Genomic DNA, 18,712 nt, shown 5'->3' with positions numbered 1-18,712 from the left:
AAGAATTAGGCCTAAAGATGCACATACATTAAGTATATATCTCATAAATTATGTTTATTCAAAAGGAAAATGAATAGTCGTTACACATTTGTATTAAAAGGTAAAATACATAACGATAAGCAATAAAATTATTTGAGAAGGCAGACCCACCAAAGCATGTGCAAATATTATAGTTTGAGTAGGTTTAACAGCTTTTCAAACTGAGACAGTAATAGCAGACATCCTGATAAGACAAGGACTACGGTGAGACGACACTTTAGCTGTTGTTTTATTAAATAAATATAAGCATAAAATAAAACATGACTTCCAAAGAGCAGTCATAGTTAAAACCATCTTAAAAGCTAAAACAAAACAGCTTTCGATTGATTGCCTGTACACCATGTCCCTGAGTTAAGTAGTATATTCACAAATTTACATTACAAGTCACCACACACATCAAACGTGACCTTTTTAAATGGTTTTTCAAAAAATGTATGGCTGTAATATTAGCGTAACTGACCTGAACACGAAGAAACTTGCAAAAATGTTTTCACACACATAGCCTAGTTTCCTAGATGCCTTAAGGTCCACAAAGCCGACTCTTATACTACAAAAAATAGGACAACTCTGGCATCAATTCCTGCATAACAACAGTAACACCTTCTTCTGCACCTTAGGAGACGATCTTCATGTGGATAATAACATGTGTGATTGTATTAATGTTGACCATGCCCTTTGAGGAAAAGCGTTGCTAAACCCCCACTTAATCGCTGTCTAGATCAGAACTTCACTCCTCCTCAGGGAACTTGAATTTGGCGTAGACAATCAGCATGACTATAGACATGAAAACACACAGCGACCCGATCACAAGGTAGGCAATGCCCAGGAAGTCATTCTTCCCACCCATCCATGACACGTTGCTGAGCACCACCTTCTTTCTCCCGTCAAAGCTCAGGACAGGATAGTCTGGAGGACAAGCGTTAAGGATATTCACTGAAAATATCTGGAAGAAAATACAGACTTCATGCTAAGATTATTAGAAGAGAAAATGATTATTCGCATTTTGTGTGTTAAAGTAGACACTGATACATCTATAGTTGAAGTAAAATCTACTAACTTCCTTGCATTCACATGTCAATGATTTATGCAAAATGAAAGATATCATTTTGGACTTTACATATAAGTAAGTCCTGCTTGGGTAAACAACAACTAATCAAAAAAAACAAAACATTTGCCTATCTTCTTTAAATACATCAGAATGTTTGCCTGCTCTTTTCAAGCCAGAGGACTTACTGAGTCACTGTTTTCATTCTGCCGAGTTACAACCACACCCAACCGGTAAAACAAGTTCAGTGCTGCTTTGTTTGCAACGCGACACGAAACGTGAGGCCACTTCAGTGCCTGCCCCTCTGAACCTGTTATGGAGCTCTTGTGAGATGAATATAACAATGTTAAGACTATTTATCTCATCTCATCGTGTGTTCAAGTGTTCTATACACTGTGGCAAATGAATCCCACTTCCATATACTCATTACAGTAGTTTACATATCCATGTTAAATTACCATCTTGTGCATATTTTTTCATTTATTTGTTTGCAGAACAAACACAATCCCCCGCCATACCCACCATGGAATCTGTAACATGGTTAAGGATACTGTAGGAAATTCTGAGCGTGTAGTTTCCAGCTGGGAGACCCGCTTCGTAATCCCCCTCTGTGATTCGTCGATACAGCTTTCTGAAGTTTGGCAGGGCTGCCCTCCTCATCCACACCAGGAAGTCTTGATTAATGAAGCCGTTGTTATTAGGATCCGAGGTGTCCAACTCGTAAGCAGGCCTTGGCCAAAATACGGGTTTCGTAGTACCTGTAAGTCAGAGTAGTTCAAATTTACTTTTATTTGCCCACCAATACCATGTGGAGATTGAAAAGCACCAATTAAACCATCATGCACCACAGGTTTACTTCAACATTTTTTGTCGAACATGGAGCTTTACATCAACAAAAATAAAGCAACCTAGAATAAAGGCTACTCTTGTCCGTGTTTGTTCCGTTGCCGTTCACTTAGCTTTGCATCTTTCTAGTGGAGAGAAACCGAGTTTTAATATGCAGCTCGTTGTCTGTGGCTCTGTTTTGTTTGTGCTTCTTGCAGTGAACACTCCCATCAAAGTTCAGACTAATTCAAGACAAACTTTCAACCAGTAAGCATTCCACCTATCATCGTCATTCTTTGATTGTCGTTCTTGTGCAGTTTAAAGACAACAGTGCAATAATTAACATTTCATAATGTTGAGTTAGAATTACACAATAAAAAAAACTCCATAAATAACCCATTTAAAGTTATTATAAATACTTGTACAAAAATAAATCTAAAAATACAAAGTGCATGATGGGAAAGAGAGAGCCAGGGATTACTGACGTGCGTTTAACAACGACTATGCATAGTGTCACCAACCAGAGTTAGCATGAACTGCATGAAAGCGCATCTCTGCATATCAAGTTGGTTGAATTCTCATAACCTCAACCTTCAATCTTCACACGCAGAGAACTACGCAAACAGACACCGACTCAAATCAGACAGCAAGTTATTGTAAAATTAAGTTATTACCATTGAAGGCGTTCCTCAGAGGAGTGATATTGGGGTTCCTGTATTTGACGTTGTAGTCTGTCCACCAAGCAATCCCCTTTCCATCTAAGGGCACCTCCTTCTGCGCCCCATTGACAATCTGATACAGCTTGAATGTGTCTTTAAAAAAATAAGAAAGAAAAAAAATTAACACTTCCTTAATGCAGTTCAATTTAACTTCATCTGATCACTTTAGATTTTGTACATACCATTGAACATGCTGTTTGCTATGGATCCACATGGCACAATTGGTTTGTTGTTGTCATAGATATAGGGGGCGCAGCTATTACTGGGACTCTAGGAGAGACACAGAAATTAGTTTCTCCATTGCTAGAAGTAATAATGTGAAATGTTTATTTGAATAATAGGCGGTGGTAAAACCCGATGCAGCTTTATGGAGCGCGCAGTGATAAAAATATGAACCTCGCCCATATGTTCAACCAAGGTGACAACTTATTTACAGCATATTTGTACTCAGCTCCATCTCTGAAGTATTTTTTCAATTAATCTGCAGACATATGGATTACGTTTTCCCCTTAGAAATGAAACCAAGGGGAGTGCTGTGTGTGTTTCTGACTCACTTCAAAGTAAGTCAGGTCTCCATACAGCTGGTTGTCATCTTTGGACGCCCCGTAGCTTCTGTAGTTCTGGAAGTAGTTGGTCAAACCATAATAAAAGAACACAGGGCCCTGTGGTGGAGGAAAACAGAATCCCAAAAGCACGAACATGAGTCACACACACTTCAACTTGATGAATTTTGAAGCAATGTTGACGTGTAAAGGTCAATTGCAACCTCAAAGAGCTTGTCAAGGGAGAAGTCCAGGTTGCATTCACAGTTCCGTGTGGATAGATTAGTGCATTTGAAGCATGGCGAATTCTGCTCAACCCCAGTGTAGTCGAGCTAGGTGGGAAAGAAAGATAATTATTAATTATTGATAGCTACAACACCTATCTCGTTACTTGTTACAAGTCTGTAAGCGGATGACAGAGTCAGTCGCCATTCAGCATGAGACAAGACTGGCGTGTGTATTGTCGCGGTCATACCTCCTTCACCTGGATGCTCTGAGAAGTGACAAAAAGAGCGACACCGATGCCGATGAAAGCCAGGCCAATGACTACAAACCCCGGGATAACGATCCCAGCAGAGAGCATGGGCTGCCATGCCGGAAGCCTCTGCTGAGTGAAGGCAGTGTTGTCCGGCCGGTTGGTTGTCTCCTTCTCTTCTTTGACCATGTTCTAATTTCTGCTGAATAAAAAAATAATAATAATAATTAATTAGCCCACCAGCATCCAGCATACTTTGCTACAAGCGCAGGCCAATTAAATCACAACTGTGGCAAACACATTAAACGCTCCCTAATGTAATGTAGGCGAGGGATCACTTCCTTTCCCTCCTACAGGACTGAACCAAAGACTTCCCCATTCCTTTTGCTTCTATTATCTTACTCATATTTTGACTAAACATGTAAAAAAGTAGGATGCGCATTAAGCAGTGGTAACTATACCTTGCTAATTCAAAATGTAATATACCCCACCGCTGAAAGACTTGATGTTGCACAGAAAACGCAGAAACTACTCCCAGCAACACCCAGATTAGTCCGGAGCACAACAGACCAGGGAAATTACGTTTAAACTGTGTTGTTAGGAGAAATGATTAACAAATTTACACATGTTTAGGTTTTATCCGTGGATATTAGATGTTACTTACGCGCAGTCGGCTGAAAGTGGAGAAAGAAAGGAGTCAACAAAATTTCGATACGCTTCCCTGAGTCGTAGGTGCGACGAAGCAACTCACCTTTACCTGTCTACCCCTCCTCCTCCTCCTTTTCTGCCCATCCTGTTCTTCTTCCCCTCGATCTGACGTCAGCGTGTCTGCATGCTGGGGCCGTTTCCCCTCAAACTGTGGACGGGGGGGAAAAATAATCAAACTCAATCAATTTTTTTAATCCAGTTAGTTGACATCTCAAAAAAAAAAACAATACGTACATCTATTTAACCCAACTAAATTTAATTAAAAACACGAATGAAATGGGGATTACGAAACAACGCCCCTCTTTTTGATTGACAGTTATTTCAGCCAATCATGCAACAGAGTGGCGTTGCGTAAGGTCTTCCATTAACCAATCACAGTGGGGCTCTTTGAAAGAGGACCTGCTACTGTGCCGTCTTTGTGTGTTGACATCTGCGGGGGACTGAGAGGTATTTTTTTAAAAAATATTTGCACATATTTAACGTTTACATTAATTCCCCGGAGTAACGTTCTCTGGTGTAAGGAGGGTTACTTATGATTGCGCTGTTTTTCCATTAGTGCGGATCCCCCTTGAAAGCAAAGCCGGCGCACCTGCTGCTGTTAGCCAGATCTCATTGTTAGCCTCGGCTAATGTAGCATGCTTTCTAAGGATACATTGAAATGTTAAACGACGCAAAACTACCGTTCTAGTGTAGCGTGGCTTTCAGTAACATAACGAGAACTGAATAGTGTATTCTTATGTGTTATGTGTGAGTCGCTGCCAAGGACAAAGGTGTGGTAGCCTCATATCATGCTGCAGCTAGCTGTAGCAAGCTAACGTTAGTCCATTGGAACAAAATGGCAATCTACGATCAGGAAAACGGTGTCGGCACAACAGATGTTTCTGACCAACGCAGAGCCGGGTTTAAATAAATCAAACCAGTAGCCCAAACAGGAGAACCACCAGCGTTTTAGTAGTTTAGTAGTCTATAGTACGTTATATGATTCACGCATTAAAAGGCAAAGTACAACACAAGTGAGCCGCGGGAAACACATTTTTATCTGATTATTCCGAGCAATTCATTCAGTGTTTATGGGTATAAAATTCGTTCAATATCATGTAAACGGCCAATATTTTTTAATTCAGTCGGTCCTGTTCGTAACCATATTTCGTGTTCTGTCTTCATTTCTTAGTGTTTGAATGGATATTACCAGGTGCACGGAGAAATGGGTAAAACAAGACAAGGTTACTGTACCTTGGAGCCCTCATTTCATAAAACCATGACATCCATGCACAGTTAACATTGTTTCAATCATCCAGTTGTTCAAATGGTATGTTTCTGGGTGATGTTTCCTCAAAAGCCAGACAGTATTTGGTGGCTGGCAGCCTGTTGTAAGGTGCATTCACTGCTTTAAACAGCAGCCTTGATTTTTCTGACATGAGTTAATTTTGTTGACGAAACCACTGACCAGTGAGTATGACACCAGTTTGACATGATAGTCTTTTTATGTTAATTAAAGCTGTGTTCTCATTTGAAAATGCAAACAAGTGCTATTCAAAGGACGGACATTTTTACAGCTATCTCAAACCACACACCATCATTTTCATCTAATAATTTGTAGCTTTTTTTTATTGTTTGTCCTATTTTGAACATTCAGATTTCAACCATTTCACTTGAAAATGAATGTCCTGTGTTTGTTGTCTCTTTCATCATTAATGATTCCTTTTTCCGGTTTGTTCAGGAGAGGCCTCCGACATCCTCCATAATGCTGTCTAGCAAGAAATCCGATGCTGGCTCCTCTTCCTCCTCCTCCTCGTCGTCTGTTGGAGCAGCAGGGGGTGACAGGGCCCCTGGTTCTGATGCCCAGACCGGTCCTTCAGCTTCGGCTGCAGCATCCATGGATCCTAAGAAGAGGGAGAGGTCGTCCCCTAGTGGGGAAGCAGGAGGAGCTCCTTTGCCCCACCAGTCAGGGCCTGGGGGGGCAGAGCAGGATGCGGCTGAAGTCCGTAGGACGAGTCGACGCAAGCGAGCAAAAGTAAACATTTTAGGTTTCTGTAAGCTCATGAGGAAGACCGAGTGAGCTTAATTCGGTAGTGGCAGAATTAACAATATCTTCTGACAATTCACTTGTTTGCATAAAAGTGTCGTGCATTTAATCTTCATGTCTGGTGTTTGCTCCTCAGTGAAAGTAGGGTTTGCAGCGTGGTGAAACTTGGCAGTTGTTGGTTACTCCTGGAAAGGTTTCAGCACACAGAAGTGGGATCGAACAAACCGTACCAGTGTGGAAATCCCAGGTTTTAATGATGCTTTTATTGTGCCTACTGTTGCAGGTGGAGTACCGCGAGATGGACGAAAGCCTGGCCAATCTATCGGAGGATGAATACTACTCTGAGGAGGAGAGGAACGCCAAGGCAGAGAAAGAAAGGAAGCAGGTAATTCCTCCTCCAGCTCCACCGCCAGAGGAAGAGAATGACAGTGAACCGGAGGAACCATCTGGTGAGTCTGTGTTTTAAATCGTATTTCTCTTTTGGTGTTAGATTGATCTTAAATCACGACCCATGTTAACAGAACAGAAATATTGATGTCTGTTTTTAGGAGTTGAAGGAGCTGCTTTCCAAAGTCGTCTTCCTCACGATCGTATGACTTCCCAGGAGGCCGCCTGCTTCCCTGACATCATCAGTGGTCCCCAGCAGACTCAGAAGGTCTTCCTGTACATCCGCAACCGTACAGTACGTGTCTGTCTAAACACAGTGCTTCGTATCCCCTCGCCAAGAGGGATGTGGAATATTTATTTTAATCTCTATTTTCTATTAATCTCAGCTCCAACTCTGGCTGGACAATCCTAAAGTTCAGCTGACATTTGAGGCAACAGCACAGCAGCTTGAAGCTCCATACAATAGTGAGACTCTGAATGAAACACCAACTAAGCATTATTTCAATTTCTTGAAATTTCTTTTGAGAAACATTGTAGTCATACAGAAGTTGAGGTTTAATGTCCCTTTGTTCTCTTTTTAGGTGATGCTGTTCTGGTCCACAGGATACACAGCTACTTAGAAAGGCATGGTCTTATCAACTTTGGAATTTACAAGAGACTCAAGCCTTTACCCAGTGAGTACTCGTCCATCATTCTATTGAAAAATAATACTGGTTTAGGTACAATGTAGCCATGCAACATTTTTGTTTCTTAATTGCAAAACAAACAATAATTTATAGATGCTTCATCAATGCAATTTCCGCTTGTTGTTGTAGCTAAGAAGACTGGAAAAGTTATAGTCATTGGTGGAGGTGTGTCTGGCCTTGCTGCAGCCAGGCAGCTACAGAGCTTTGGGATGGATGTTACAGTACTGGAAGCCCGGGTAGGTGACCAGTAACCTTTCTATTAAATTATTACTGTCACGTATCAATCAGCTATTGGTCAACTGTAGATTTAAGTTATTTTGGGCGCTTTAATACAGAGAGACATTTGTTTTTTGGGTGGGCTTGAGAGGGCAGCACCCAAACATCTACAGGCTGAAATCAATCCTGAGCCACATCAGTGAAGAATGTAGGTCAGTTTTTCAATGTAATTTTTTTGTGTAGGACCGTGTGGGAGGCAGAGTGGCCACATTTAGGAAGGGCAATTATGTTGCAGACCTGGGAGCCATGGTAGTGACGGGACTGGGTAAGAATCTGGTTTATTCTAGCGTTTAACACAACTATTCTTTTGTTTGTTTGTTTTGTTTTTGTTTTTAAATCATGGATAGGTTTTACAGTTACTTCAGTCGACCTGTAGAGGGTGATAATTACCTGTGTTATTTGCGGTGCCGTTTCATGTTTTAATGTTTCTGTGTGCTTGGTCAGGGGGGAATCCTATGGCGGTGGTCAGTAAGCAGGTCAACATGGAGCTGGCCAAGATCAAACAGAAGTGTCCACTGTATGAAGCCAATGGCCAGGCTGTGAGTACAATTACTCAATCAAGCAATAAAGGCTTGCATGTGATTTATTCTATGATGTGTGAAAAGTATGTGCTTGCTTCAGTCTTACTGACACCTGTTGAACATTCTCAGTGATGGTGGCAGTGTAACTATGTGAATCGATAACTCGTCAAACCTTATCGGCAACAGTGCTTTTTTTTTAGTTGCGGATCGGATCAGCACAAGTTTGAATTGTGTATTTATTTAGTTTTCATTATGTATACAGGGAACCCATTTCTATGGAGAGTAGCTACTAAATTGTTACAAAATAGTTAAAGTAACCCAAACCCAGACCTCCAGCGTTGTTCCTTTGATTGTGGTTTACATATATTTGTTTCCATCACTGTGAATGTTAGAATGGTATGTTTAATATTGATAAGATGCAATGACTTTTGTGTTTGGATTGTGTTTGTTCTCAGTTGTAACCTAGGAGAGGATCTGGGTTTTATACACAAATTAAAATAATTCACTCATAGTCCACTTTCTTTTCTGTGCCACCATAGATGTGTAAAGTTTTCAAAACCAGGTCCTTGTGTTGTTTACTTCCCTGAGCTGAAAGCGTTTATGTATGCACAACATCACCCTCATGGCATTCTAGCGCTCTGCATCTTGGGTTCATAGCTTTTCTCCGAGCCCGTTCTTGTCCCGAGGCAGGGATCTGGTTTTCCATGAGCCACAAAAGCACAGTGAATGGACGAGCTATTTAACTCCTTACCCTCGCGTGTCATCTGCAACAGCTCGAGCTCCTCTCGGAGCGCAGCCGACCTGAAAACGGATGTAACTTAACGTCGTTAAATTGGGAATAAACAGCGTTTTCCCCTTTTTATTTTGGTCTTGTCCATCAAGTGGCAACAACATTAGTCGGATGTTTAAGTTTGTTTTCAGGGCACTTCCATTGAAGTGGAGACTAGGCAGCAGGGCTCTTGAAGCATCCACGTCATATGTTACTGGTTTCCTCCTCTGCAGGAAAACAGGCAAATTAAATGTACATGTTTTACTTTTGTGCAAACCTGTTTAAGGTTAAAGCTGTGTTTACCTAATGTGTTCTCTCTCTCTCTCTGTCTCTCTCCCCCCTCCCCTCTTCTCTCTTCAACCTCTACCATGTTCATCTTTTGGTGAACAACTAAAGGGTGAACGATGCACAAGTGTATGTATATGTTTATTTACATATCATTACTCTTTTTCCGCTGTATAAAAATCAAACATTCCTTCAAGTATTTCATCAAAACAAAATGAGCAACTCATATTAAACCCCCTAAATCTTCTCATTCTAGCAGAGATACTGTAGAAATGTTTCTTAAAACCCTCCATCTGAGATTAACTCTCATCCCAATAACACTTTTTATCCTTCATCTAAAAAACTGCTGCTTTCTTAACATAGTATTTGCTGCATGTTTACTAAGGCATGAAATATTAACGCTTGGGAATGACTGCACTATTTATTTTTAATTTGCTCATATAGTATTAATTATGTAAGAAGAGAAAAGCACAGTATAGAGTATCATCATCAAGGCTAATCAACTGAACTACCATTTGTTATCGCAGGGGAAAAAAAACATTCAGCGCCAGACGGGCCTAGCATGCTTTTACTCCCCGCTGCAATTTGTAACGTGACTGGTGCAATATCGTCCTTCTTGTGCCATTGTTATGTTTTCAGGTACCAAAAGAGAAAGATGAGATGGTTGAGCAGGAGTTCAACCGACTCCTGGAGGCCACCTCTTACCTCAGCCACCAACTGGACTTTAATTTCCTCAACAACAAACCAGTTTCCTTGGGACAGGCCCTGGAGGTGGTCATACAGTGAGTATGGTGAACGCTACATGGCAGCAGACTCGTGAACTGAGAACACAGTCAAACGCCGCTCATCGTGCGTCTCTTTTTCGCAGGCTGCAGGAGAAGCATGTAAAAGACGAGCAGATAGAACACTGGAAGAAGATCGTAAAGACGCAGGAAGACCTGAGGGATCTTCTCAATAAGGTGGGTATGAGTTAGGCGCCCTGAAGGCCATGAATGCATCAGTCAGAGAGATGACTTTGGTTGGGTGTCAGCAGCTTAGCAAACCGGTTCATCTTCATCTCATCTAAACATTCGAATGCACAGAAGCTCCCTGCATCTCAAAACATCCAGTCTGCTTTGATTCGTCACCACCAAAAGAAAAATTAAGAAAGCATTTTATTGGATGCAAAATAGGTGCAGGATGAGTCATCAACATTTTTAAATTGTTTTACCAGGAAATGAGAAATTCTAAACTACAAAAAATGATACCTAAAAAAAAAAAAAGAGAGAGAGAGATTTCACCATGTTAGACCAAATGCTGGTGTAGTGCAAAATACATGAAAATTTATTCAAAATTGGGTGATATTTCCTAGTGATTTTTAAGTGGTAGCCTTAAAGAGCTTTCATGCTGTTATTTAAAAAGCTTCACTTGGCAAATTCCCAAGCAATTTAACTGAACGTGAAAACTTAATAGTCAAGGAGAATATCTCAGTTTATTATTTGCACTAATAGTGCGAGTAGAAAAAAACAGAAACAAAACATATATCTAACCTCTGTACTTATCACTTCTCAAATTCTGCCTTCTCCCTTTTTACCCACCGTGGCCTCCTCCTTCCCCTTCTCTTGACCTCACTCACCCTTTTCTCACCACCTTTCCAGATGGTGACCACGAAGGAACGGGTGAAGGAGCTCCATCAGCAGTACAAGGAAGCAAGTGAAGTCAAGCCACCCAGAGATATCACGGCCGAGTTCCTCGTGAAGAGCAAGCACCGCGACCTTACAGCGCTTTGCAAAGTAAGCTTAAAAAAAAAAAAAAAAAAACAGAACCGTGTCATGGCGAAACATTACTATAAAGCTCCTCTTTACATTTCCTACACTTCCTGCTGTCAGGCTGCTGGCTGGTCATGTAGGCCGGTTGTTTTCCAGAATAAATTCTTTTGTGACACTTTCATAACTTCCTCAGATCTGTGACCAGGCAGGAACTGGACTTCAAATAATTCTAGGCAAAGTTTAAAAAGTCCCAGTGTGTTCGTGGTGTGTTGTGACTATTAGGTCACCATTAAGTGTATAGATGAGTCAGGAGGTACAGATCAAACCACTCATTTTTATTGGGTGGCGTGAAAAGCATGTAAAGGGGATATTTTCTCCACTACTAGGTCGGGGGTGGATGCCTCGCCGTATTTTAATGCTGTGCAGTCTAAGTAAACCAGACAGGCTGTGTTTAAGTGGTTTAATGCCTCGGTAGGATGTATTATTAGAGTGAGTTCTGCTGTTTTATTTTCGGTGCGGATAAATCACCTCCACTGCTGCTGCTGTGTGTATTTTAGAAGGACGATTTAGTTGGTTTAAACACAGCTGGTATCTGAGCTGGATTTGTCTACGACCCATCCGCTGTCTGAGAAACCACTTCAAGGCTTTTAAAATAACGGCCTGGCGCTCTTTATGTCTGCATATGCACAGTATATACATGCTCTGAGCGAGAGAGAACGGCCATTTAAGAGCGTGCGTGCCCGTAACACGCATTTATTACGAGAATTAAACACCAATAAGGGAATGGCTGTGGTAGTGTATTTTTGTTGGGCTGTGTCGTAGTATTCCTTCCACTTTTAGCATTTCCTAAGGTCAGTTTGCTCGGCTGCAGGCATCCATCCCTAAGACGTTAATAGACTTGCGTCCGTGTGGCTGTGGCCGGGCCCGCCGTGGTAGGTGGTATTACCAGACTCTTGTCGTAGTTTCTTCTGTTGTGATGAACAGGTTGAGTCAGCCCTTTTTCTCGTGAACGCTGTTTGTACTTTCTACATGACCTTAAACCCTCTGGGTGTGTACCTCGAACGCAACACGTGCGCATGCATGCCACGCACTTTCACCTAGTTGAAAGCTCTTAAAGTGAGGTGCAAGTTGTGTCTGCGCCCGCAAATTACGTTTGTCAAAATGCTGATCTACTGTAGGAGCGTAACCGGCAATTATGTTTGGAAATGATTGATTTTTTGAATATCGTGTGCAATATTTGTAATTATAGTATCATAAAACAGCTTTCTATCTGTAGCTGTGCAGCCTCCTGACAGTGAGTCTTATGCTGCTTTGTGGGTAATTGCCGTCTACATGTCCTTTCTGCTTTGTCTCTGTGTAGGAGTATGATGAGTTGGTGGAGATGCAGGTCAAGCTGGAGGAGAAGCTGCAGGAGCTGGAGGCCAACCCACCGAGGTAACGCATCCCATTAATTCAGCGTCTCAGCTGCTGCCCTTTCTTTTCTTACGCGATATGAGGGCTTGCTGGGCAGAACTGTCTCCATTTGTTCATCTTCTCTCAAGATGCAAACACTGAAAGTGATCTACGTGTTTGCATTTGGAGAATGAATGCTGTGCCCCTGGATGAGCCAGTTGTTCTGTGATTTCCAATCATTTCTTTGCACATTCCTGCATTATACTCAGATGCATTATGATCAGGAATCTCTCTTTTCATTATTGCTGCTGTAGCTTGGTTCAATACATTAGCTTTTTACTGTGGATCTCCACAAGAATTCCCCTATGAATTGTTCTAATAGGAGCCAATCCAAGTCAAGTTTACTACACCGATATGAAATAGACTTTCCTTTTGGAGCCCTGCAGCACTCAGCAGCACACATTTACCTGCATCGTGCCCTCTAGGAGTTGAGTCATGTGTAACGCAGTGTTCAAAAATGTGTTATTAATCCAGCAGCAGTTTGTGCTCAGCGAGCTGGTGCGTGTGTAAATCTGTCTTCCTCATTCCTCACGTCTCTGTTTTCCCCTTGGTTCCCACAGCGATGTTTACCTGTCGTCCAGGGATCGGCAGATTCTAGACTGGCACTTTGCCAACCTGGAGTTTGCCAACGCTACACCCCTCTCCACCCTGTCTCTCAAGCATTGGGATCAGGTACTCACATGCACCCAGTTATGTCACAACCGTGCAATTCAGGACTATTGTCAGGACAACAAAACCCTCAGGGGTCGTACGATCGCATATGTACGCTGATGCTAGTTATTGCTAGCTTAGCTTTGAGATACTTCCTTTAATTGATTGATTCATTTATTTATTTATTCATTTTTTAATGTGTTCACAGGACGATGACTTTGAGTTCACTGGCAGCCACCTAACTGTAAGAAATGGCTACTCGTGCGTTCCCGTGGCCCTGGCTGAAGGGTTGGACATCAAACTGAACACAGCAGTGCGGCAGGTCCGATACACGGCGTCCGGTAAGTGCACAGCGGGACTGAGCCTTCTGTCTCTTTTAGGCAAAAGTAAATTTCACGTACCGATGGTTATTGATCTGCTCGTTTCCAGGCTGCGAGGTGATAGCGGTCAACACGCGCTCCACGACCCAGACCTTCATATACAAGTGTGACGCCGTGCTGTGCACTCTGCCTCTCGGCGTGTTGAAGCAGCAGCCTCCCGCCGTCCAGTTCGTCCCCCCGCTGCCAGAGTGGAAGACGTCGGCTATACAGAGGATGGGCTTCGGCAACCTCAACAAGGTCGGGCTCGTAAATACACAACAAAGTTCAAGACTTTAAACATGAGAGCGAATAGATTTTTAAATGTTCCTGCTGCTGTCTGTGTTGTTTTCCAACTTCCTCTGCTGGTGGGATCCTGTAGTCAAACAAAGATTATTCCAAATTTATTGCTTGTGTTCCTTGGGGCTTCGTCAGTTTCCGTATACGTATTGCTACATCTGCTGAATTCAACCAATTTCCTCACCCTATATGTCCAGTTTTTCATTTCATAAATCAGTTAAGGGGGTACGACAGTGAGAATTCCCCTACGCCGTCTGAACAAATGACGTTTTAATTGTCTCTGCTGAAATGGGAGCTGGCATTCAGAGGGTGGCACGCCGTGGGGATCTGCGGCCTGTTGGCGTCGGAATGAAACGATTCTTTTTCCCAGCGTGTTTGTAATCTGACCAGAGCGTTCGTTCTGCGTCACTCCTGACCTACCAGCACTCCCACTCTCTCCGTCACCGAGCATCATCTGCAGCAAAGTAGTTTAACTCCTAATGCTGCAGCAGCACAGAGGAGAATACTGCATTATTATGCAACTTGAGCTGCTACTGTGACCGTGTCGCCAGCAGGGGGAGCGCCGCCATTCACATGCTCACAGCTTTTGTTTGCAGTAAATGAGCTGAATAGGAGATGTACCTCACAGGCTGTTGAGCTTTGGACTAAAGAATTGCCCCTTTAATTGTCCTTATTTTGCGTTCCTTTCTCTTTTTTTTTTTTTTTTTTTTTTTTAAGGTGGTGCTGTGTTTCGACCGCGTTTTCTGGGACCCAAGCGTCAACCTGTTCGGTCACGTCGGCTCCACCACTGCAAGTCGGGGCGAACTCTTCCTCTTCTGGAACCTTTACAAAGGTGAGGAGATCGCGTGCACGCCGAAAACTGTTGCTTTTGAGAACAAGTGGATAATTAAGTGGTGCCATTATTCGCGGCAGTATTTTCTTAAAAGGGATCATTGTCCTAAGTGATGTGGCGTGAAGTTCTCAGTCTGTGTGGAAGAAAAAAAAAAAAAGAAAAAAAACCTCACAGTGGGTGCGACTTTTCCCCCCGTCAGCTCCGATCCTGCTCGCTCTGATGGCTGGTGAGGCCGCCGGCATCATGGAGAACATCAGCGATGACGTGATCGTGGGACGCTGCCTGGCCATTCTCAAAGGAATATTCGGGAGCAGCGCCGTGCCGCAGGTCCGTATTTCATCCGTGAAAAGCGAAGGCATGTTTGGTAGTTTCGGGATCTGTGAGGCATTTGTTTGTACATTCCTCTCAAAATCAGTGTCCACATAGCTGGCAGTTGTGTTCAATTACATCTTAATTAAATTTACAAAAACACAGCCGTGGGTTACTTTTTGAGTGAGTTTTTTCCCTTCCAATATTTAGGAATTTAAAAACTCATTCCTGAATTTACCCCCATAACCAGCGCAGCTTTAGTCACTGAGCATATGTGAAAGCGCTCCCAAGCAGAGTCGCATCCAAAACCACCCTTCGTCATAAATCACTCGCTTATGGCCTCAGATGGGATAAAATCATATGCACGCGGGCTGGCGTCAGATCTGTTCACCATCCAGCTGCTTACAGGTCCCCTCTAATGTCATCACGGAAACTCCTAAAAAAAATAATAAATCACTGTTTTTGTTTGTTGTCATGGCAGCCAAAGGAAACTGTGGTCACCCGCTGGCGTGCCGACCCCTGGGCGAGGGGCTCCTACTCGTACGTCGCGGCAGGTTCTTCGGGGAACGACTACGACCTCATGGCGCAGCCCATCACACCTGGGCCGGCGATACCGGGAGCCTCACAGGTAAAAGGCAACAGAAACTGTGTGTGTGTGTGTGTGTGTGTGTGAGAGGAAAATAAGAGAAAGAGAGGAGGCATCCCATCCTGCCCACAGTAACGCGACCAAACCAACGCGGATCAGTTTATTCCCAACGCAGATGTTTTTCGGCTGTTTTGATGTTGGCATGCAGATTAATGCGAGCAAGTCATATTTATGCGTCGACTGATGAGTTCGGACATTTCACCACACTTCAGCTCCCCCTCCCTCTCCCCCTCTCTCTCTCACTAACCCTCTGTTTTGTTTTAATCCCTTATTATGTTGGAACAAATCGATCTTAATGTGTTTTGTTGTTTCTTTTTCTTTCTTTCTTTTTTTTTTCCTCCTCCTCTCCTCTCAGCCCGTCCCTCGCCTCTTCTTCGCCGGCGAGCACACCATCAGAAATTACCCGGCCACAGTCCACGGCGCCCTGCTCAGCGGCCTCCGGGAGGCCGGACGCATCGCCGATCAGTTCCTGGGCGCCATGTACACGCTCCCCCGACAAGCCACTCCCACGGCCACCAGCAACCCTCCGCAGGCTCAGCCCACCGCCAGCGCCTAAAAGAAAAAAAGGGGCTCGGGACTTTTCCACCACCTTTTTGGGGTTTTTTTGTTTTTTTGTTTTTTTTTTTCGGTTTACGAAGAAATATAAAGGTTCAACTATAAACTGGTGACGTCTCTGCATGTGAAACATCTCAGAAGTCCCTTTTTTTTTTGCCTTCAGGCTGAAACGACGACGCATCTAGAGTTTATTTTCTGGGCTGTATGTGTGATGTGAAATTTCTCCTGACTTTTAGGACTCTGAAAATAAACACACAGTATATACGTTTAACTCACGGGGACGGTCGAAAATATCTGGGCTGCCGGCGAGAATCAATTCAAATTTTATTACATGCCGATGTAATAATCCGTACTAACCTGTATAAATAACTGATTTCAGAAACAAAAGCATGGCACTACTTTTGGTACTCGGAGTGTTGCTCAAAGCCAAACATTTATTTATGTGCCCTGCCCTGGTGTGAAGTTTAAGGCATGGCTGAAAACTTGTTCACTAAATGTACACGCAACCTAAAAAAAAAAAGGAAAAAAAAAAGCAGGCGTCCAGATGGCCGACTCAGCAGAACAGTCCTGCCCCACTGAACGGGTTTAGCTTTTCAAAACAAGAGACTCGTACCCTGTTGTTTTGGTTGTCTTAAGGCTGAAATTATCGCTATTTACTGTAGCTGAATGCCTCTCAAATTTAATTTCTGTCAATTAGGTTGTAGTGGAAATAGTTTGTATTAAAAGGTGAACAGATGTTGAAAGAATTGTGAATGTTTTTTTGTTTGTTTTTTTGTTACCATAGTGGTTTAAGTATTTTATTATGGTTGTCAACACTTTTTCATTTTTTTTTTTTTTTTTTTTTATATGGTCAAAGTGTTTTGTTATTAAAAGAAGAAAAGAAACCTCATCTGGAAATCAGTTTTTTTTATTTATAACATTCACCAGTCACTTCCTGAAAAGTGCAACATGGCTGCTTCTGCTTTGACCCTCCAGTGACCCACCTCCCCTTCCTCACCCACCCACCCCCACTCGCTGCTTCCCATGCTCTGTGGTGCTGTGTGTGTGTGCATGTGTGTGCATGCGTGTGTGTGAGGGGGAGCAATGAGGGTCCCTGGCAGTAGCTCCACATAGTGGGGGATCTGATGAATGAGGGGGGAGATTAAAATGGTCAACCATGAGCTATGAGCTTTTCTGAGGAGCCGTGTTCCAGGGCTCCGTGCCCCTCTGTTTCCATCCGCTCCCCGGCATCGCGGCCCTTGTTTTTTTCCCCCGGAGCTGTGGTTATTATTATCGTGACCAGAGGAGATGTTTGATGTAACAACAGTAATTTGAGCTGGGGTTTTGGACCGCGGCACTCGGATATTTTCACCTCCCTGGTAAACCAGAGGCTCTGAGCAGTGTGCAACTGTTGACTGGTGAGGTTCTTTTTCATAATAGCCTCCAGCCCGCTCCTACTGATTACTTTATAGATATTAAAAAATAAAATAAAAAAAAAAAAACTCTGGAGGAGTGACCGCAGCGTGCCTGAGCACATCATGCGTAATTCGTAGTTGCTGGGCGGAATGTTCGCTCGCTCAGGTACGAGTGATGTGATGTGGGTACGTTTGACAACACCCATAATAGTGAAATCTGAGATAAATGCAGCAATCATCGGAACAATGGCTGTCAGCATTTAACTATCAGTTTGACTTTAAAGACGTCAGCCTGTCAGTTGCGCACCCAGTCACGCAGAGTTTTCCTCCGGCACCACTGCATTGGTTTAATAGGGAAAACCTGAAAAACTGTTATGATTCCCATCAGCCTTAGTCGTACTTGAGTATTGCAATAATCAGCCATATTATTATGACCAGCTGTGGCTCAGTAGATAGAGGGGGTTGTGTCTTTGAGTACCAATAGGTAGAAAAGCGTTATATAAAAGCAAGACTATTTAACCTTTACCCCAAAAATAGCCGTGGCCCTTTGAGGCATGGGCTCCACTAGACTCCACGGTGCCGCGGTATCCGTGGATCAGACTTGTCTGCGCAGAGCTGGACATTAAAAGATCTCACAGACACTTGATCAGTTTGGGAGAATCCTGAACAGGCGATGGCCAAGTCAACACCTTGTGCTGTTTTTCATGTTTTTTTTTTGAGTTGATCCTCAGCTCAGCTGCTGCTATCAGTGAGTGTCATTGCTATAGGGTGGGGGAGTGTCTGGTCTGGGTGGATGATACATGTCTAAGTAACATCCACACAAATGCCTGGTTTAAATGTTTCCCAGCAGAACACTGAAATGTCACGAGATGGTCAGTTTTATTTACTTCACCTTTCCAGTGGTTTTAATGTTGTGGCTGATCGGTGTAGACGGTACGTGCATCACAAATCACTGTGTCATTTGCCTTTTTCCTCAGTGAATCCTGGTGTCACGTGTTTCTCAGAAAGCAACATGGTGTTATAAAAATAAAATGTCATACATGAGAGCAGGCTGCTTGTGTTTCTCTGGATAATTGTACACTACATGAACAATTATCCATCTGGGGTCACTTCTGTTGCACCTGTTGTAGACAGAGTCGTCCCTCTCTTTCTCTCTCTCTCTCTGC

At 43.0% G+C, this 18,712-nt stretch overlaps 2 protein-coding genes across 5 annotated transcripts; one reads left to right on the top strand and one right to left on the bottom strand.

Annotated features, from left to right (window-relative positions):
• Positions 1-37: 37 nt before the first annotated feature.
• Positions 38-4,469, bottom strand: tmem30b (transmembrane protein 30B). Of its 2 annotated transcripts, none has more exons than XM_047611393.1 (8): positions 4,310-4,469; positions 3,646-3,847; positions 3,395-3,502; positions 3,183-3,290; positions 2,811-2,898; positions 2,584-2,721; positions 1,636-1,842; positions 38-945 (listed from the first exon to the last, which is right to left on the bottom strand). In XM_047611393.1, exons 2-8 carry the CDS (start codon positions 3,832-3,834, stop codon positions 767-769), a joined length of 1,017 nt encoding a protein of 338 aa, XP_047467349.1. In that variant the 5' UTR covers positions 3,835-3,847; positions 4,310-4,469; the 3' UTR covers positions 38-766. The 2 variants fall into 2 exon arrangements, with proteins under 2 accessions (XP_047467349.1, XP_047467350.1); XM_047611394.1 differs by having other exon boundaries at positions 3,646-3,844; positions 4,310-4,454.
• Positions 4,470-4,738: 269 nt separating this feature from the next.
• Positions 4,739-17,002, top strand: kdm1a (lysine (K)-specific demethylase 1a). 3 transcript variants are annotated; one of them, XM_047611464.1, is made up of 22 exons: positions 4,739-4,800; positions 5,525-5,561; positions 6,074-6,367; positions 6,663-6,828; positions 6,928-7,061; positions 7,153-7,231; positions 7,348-7,440; positions 7,582-7,688; positions 7,912-7,993; positions 8,173-8,267; positions 9,415-9,432; positions 9,943-10,085; positions 10,172-10,262; positions 10,941-11,075; positions 12,412-12,485; positions 13,064-13,175; positions 13,363-13,495; positions 13,584-13,771; positions 14,528-14,642; positions 14,842-14,969; positions 15,433-15,579; positions 15,953-17,002. In XM_047611464.1, the coding sequence occupies exons 2-22, from the start codon at positions 5,532-5,534 to the stop codon at positions 16,151-16,153; spliced, it is 2,565 nt and encodes an 854-aa protein (XP_047467420.1). In that variant the 5' UTR covers positions 4,739-4,800; positions 5,525-5,531; the 3' UTR covers positions 16,154-17,002. The 3 variants fall into 3 exon arrangements, with proteins under 3 accessions (XP_047467420.1, XP_047467419.1, XP_047467418.1); XM_047611463.1 differs by lacking the exon at positions 4,739-4,800 and having other exon boundaries at positions 5,525-5,576; XM_047611462.1 differs by lacking the exon at positions 4,739-4,800 and having other exon boundaries at positions 5,525-5,576; positions 6,660-6,828.
• Positions 17,003-18,712: the final 1,710 nt, after the last annotated feature.

Source organism: Mugil cephalus, chromosome 17 (genome assembly GCF_022458985.1).
Source record: "Mugil cephalus isolate CIBA_MC_2020 chromosome 17, CIBA_Mcephalus_1.1, whole genome shotgun sequence".
Taxonomy (NCBI): Eukaryota; Metazoa; Chordata; class Actinopteri; order Mugiliformes; family Mugilidae; genus Mugil; species Mugil cephalus.
The sequence above is the reverse complement of the archived record's forward strand: the minus strand, read 5'-3'. Positions and strand labels throughout refer to the sequence as shown.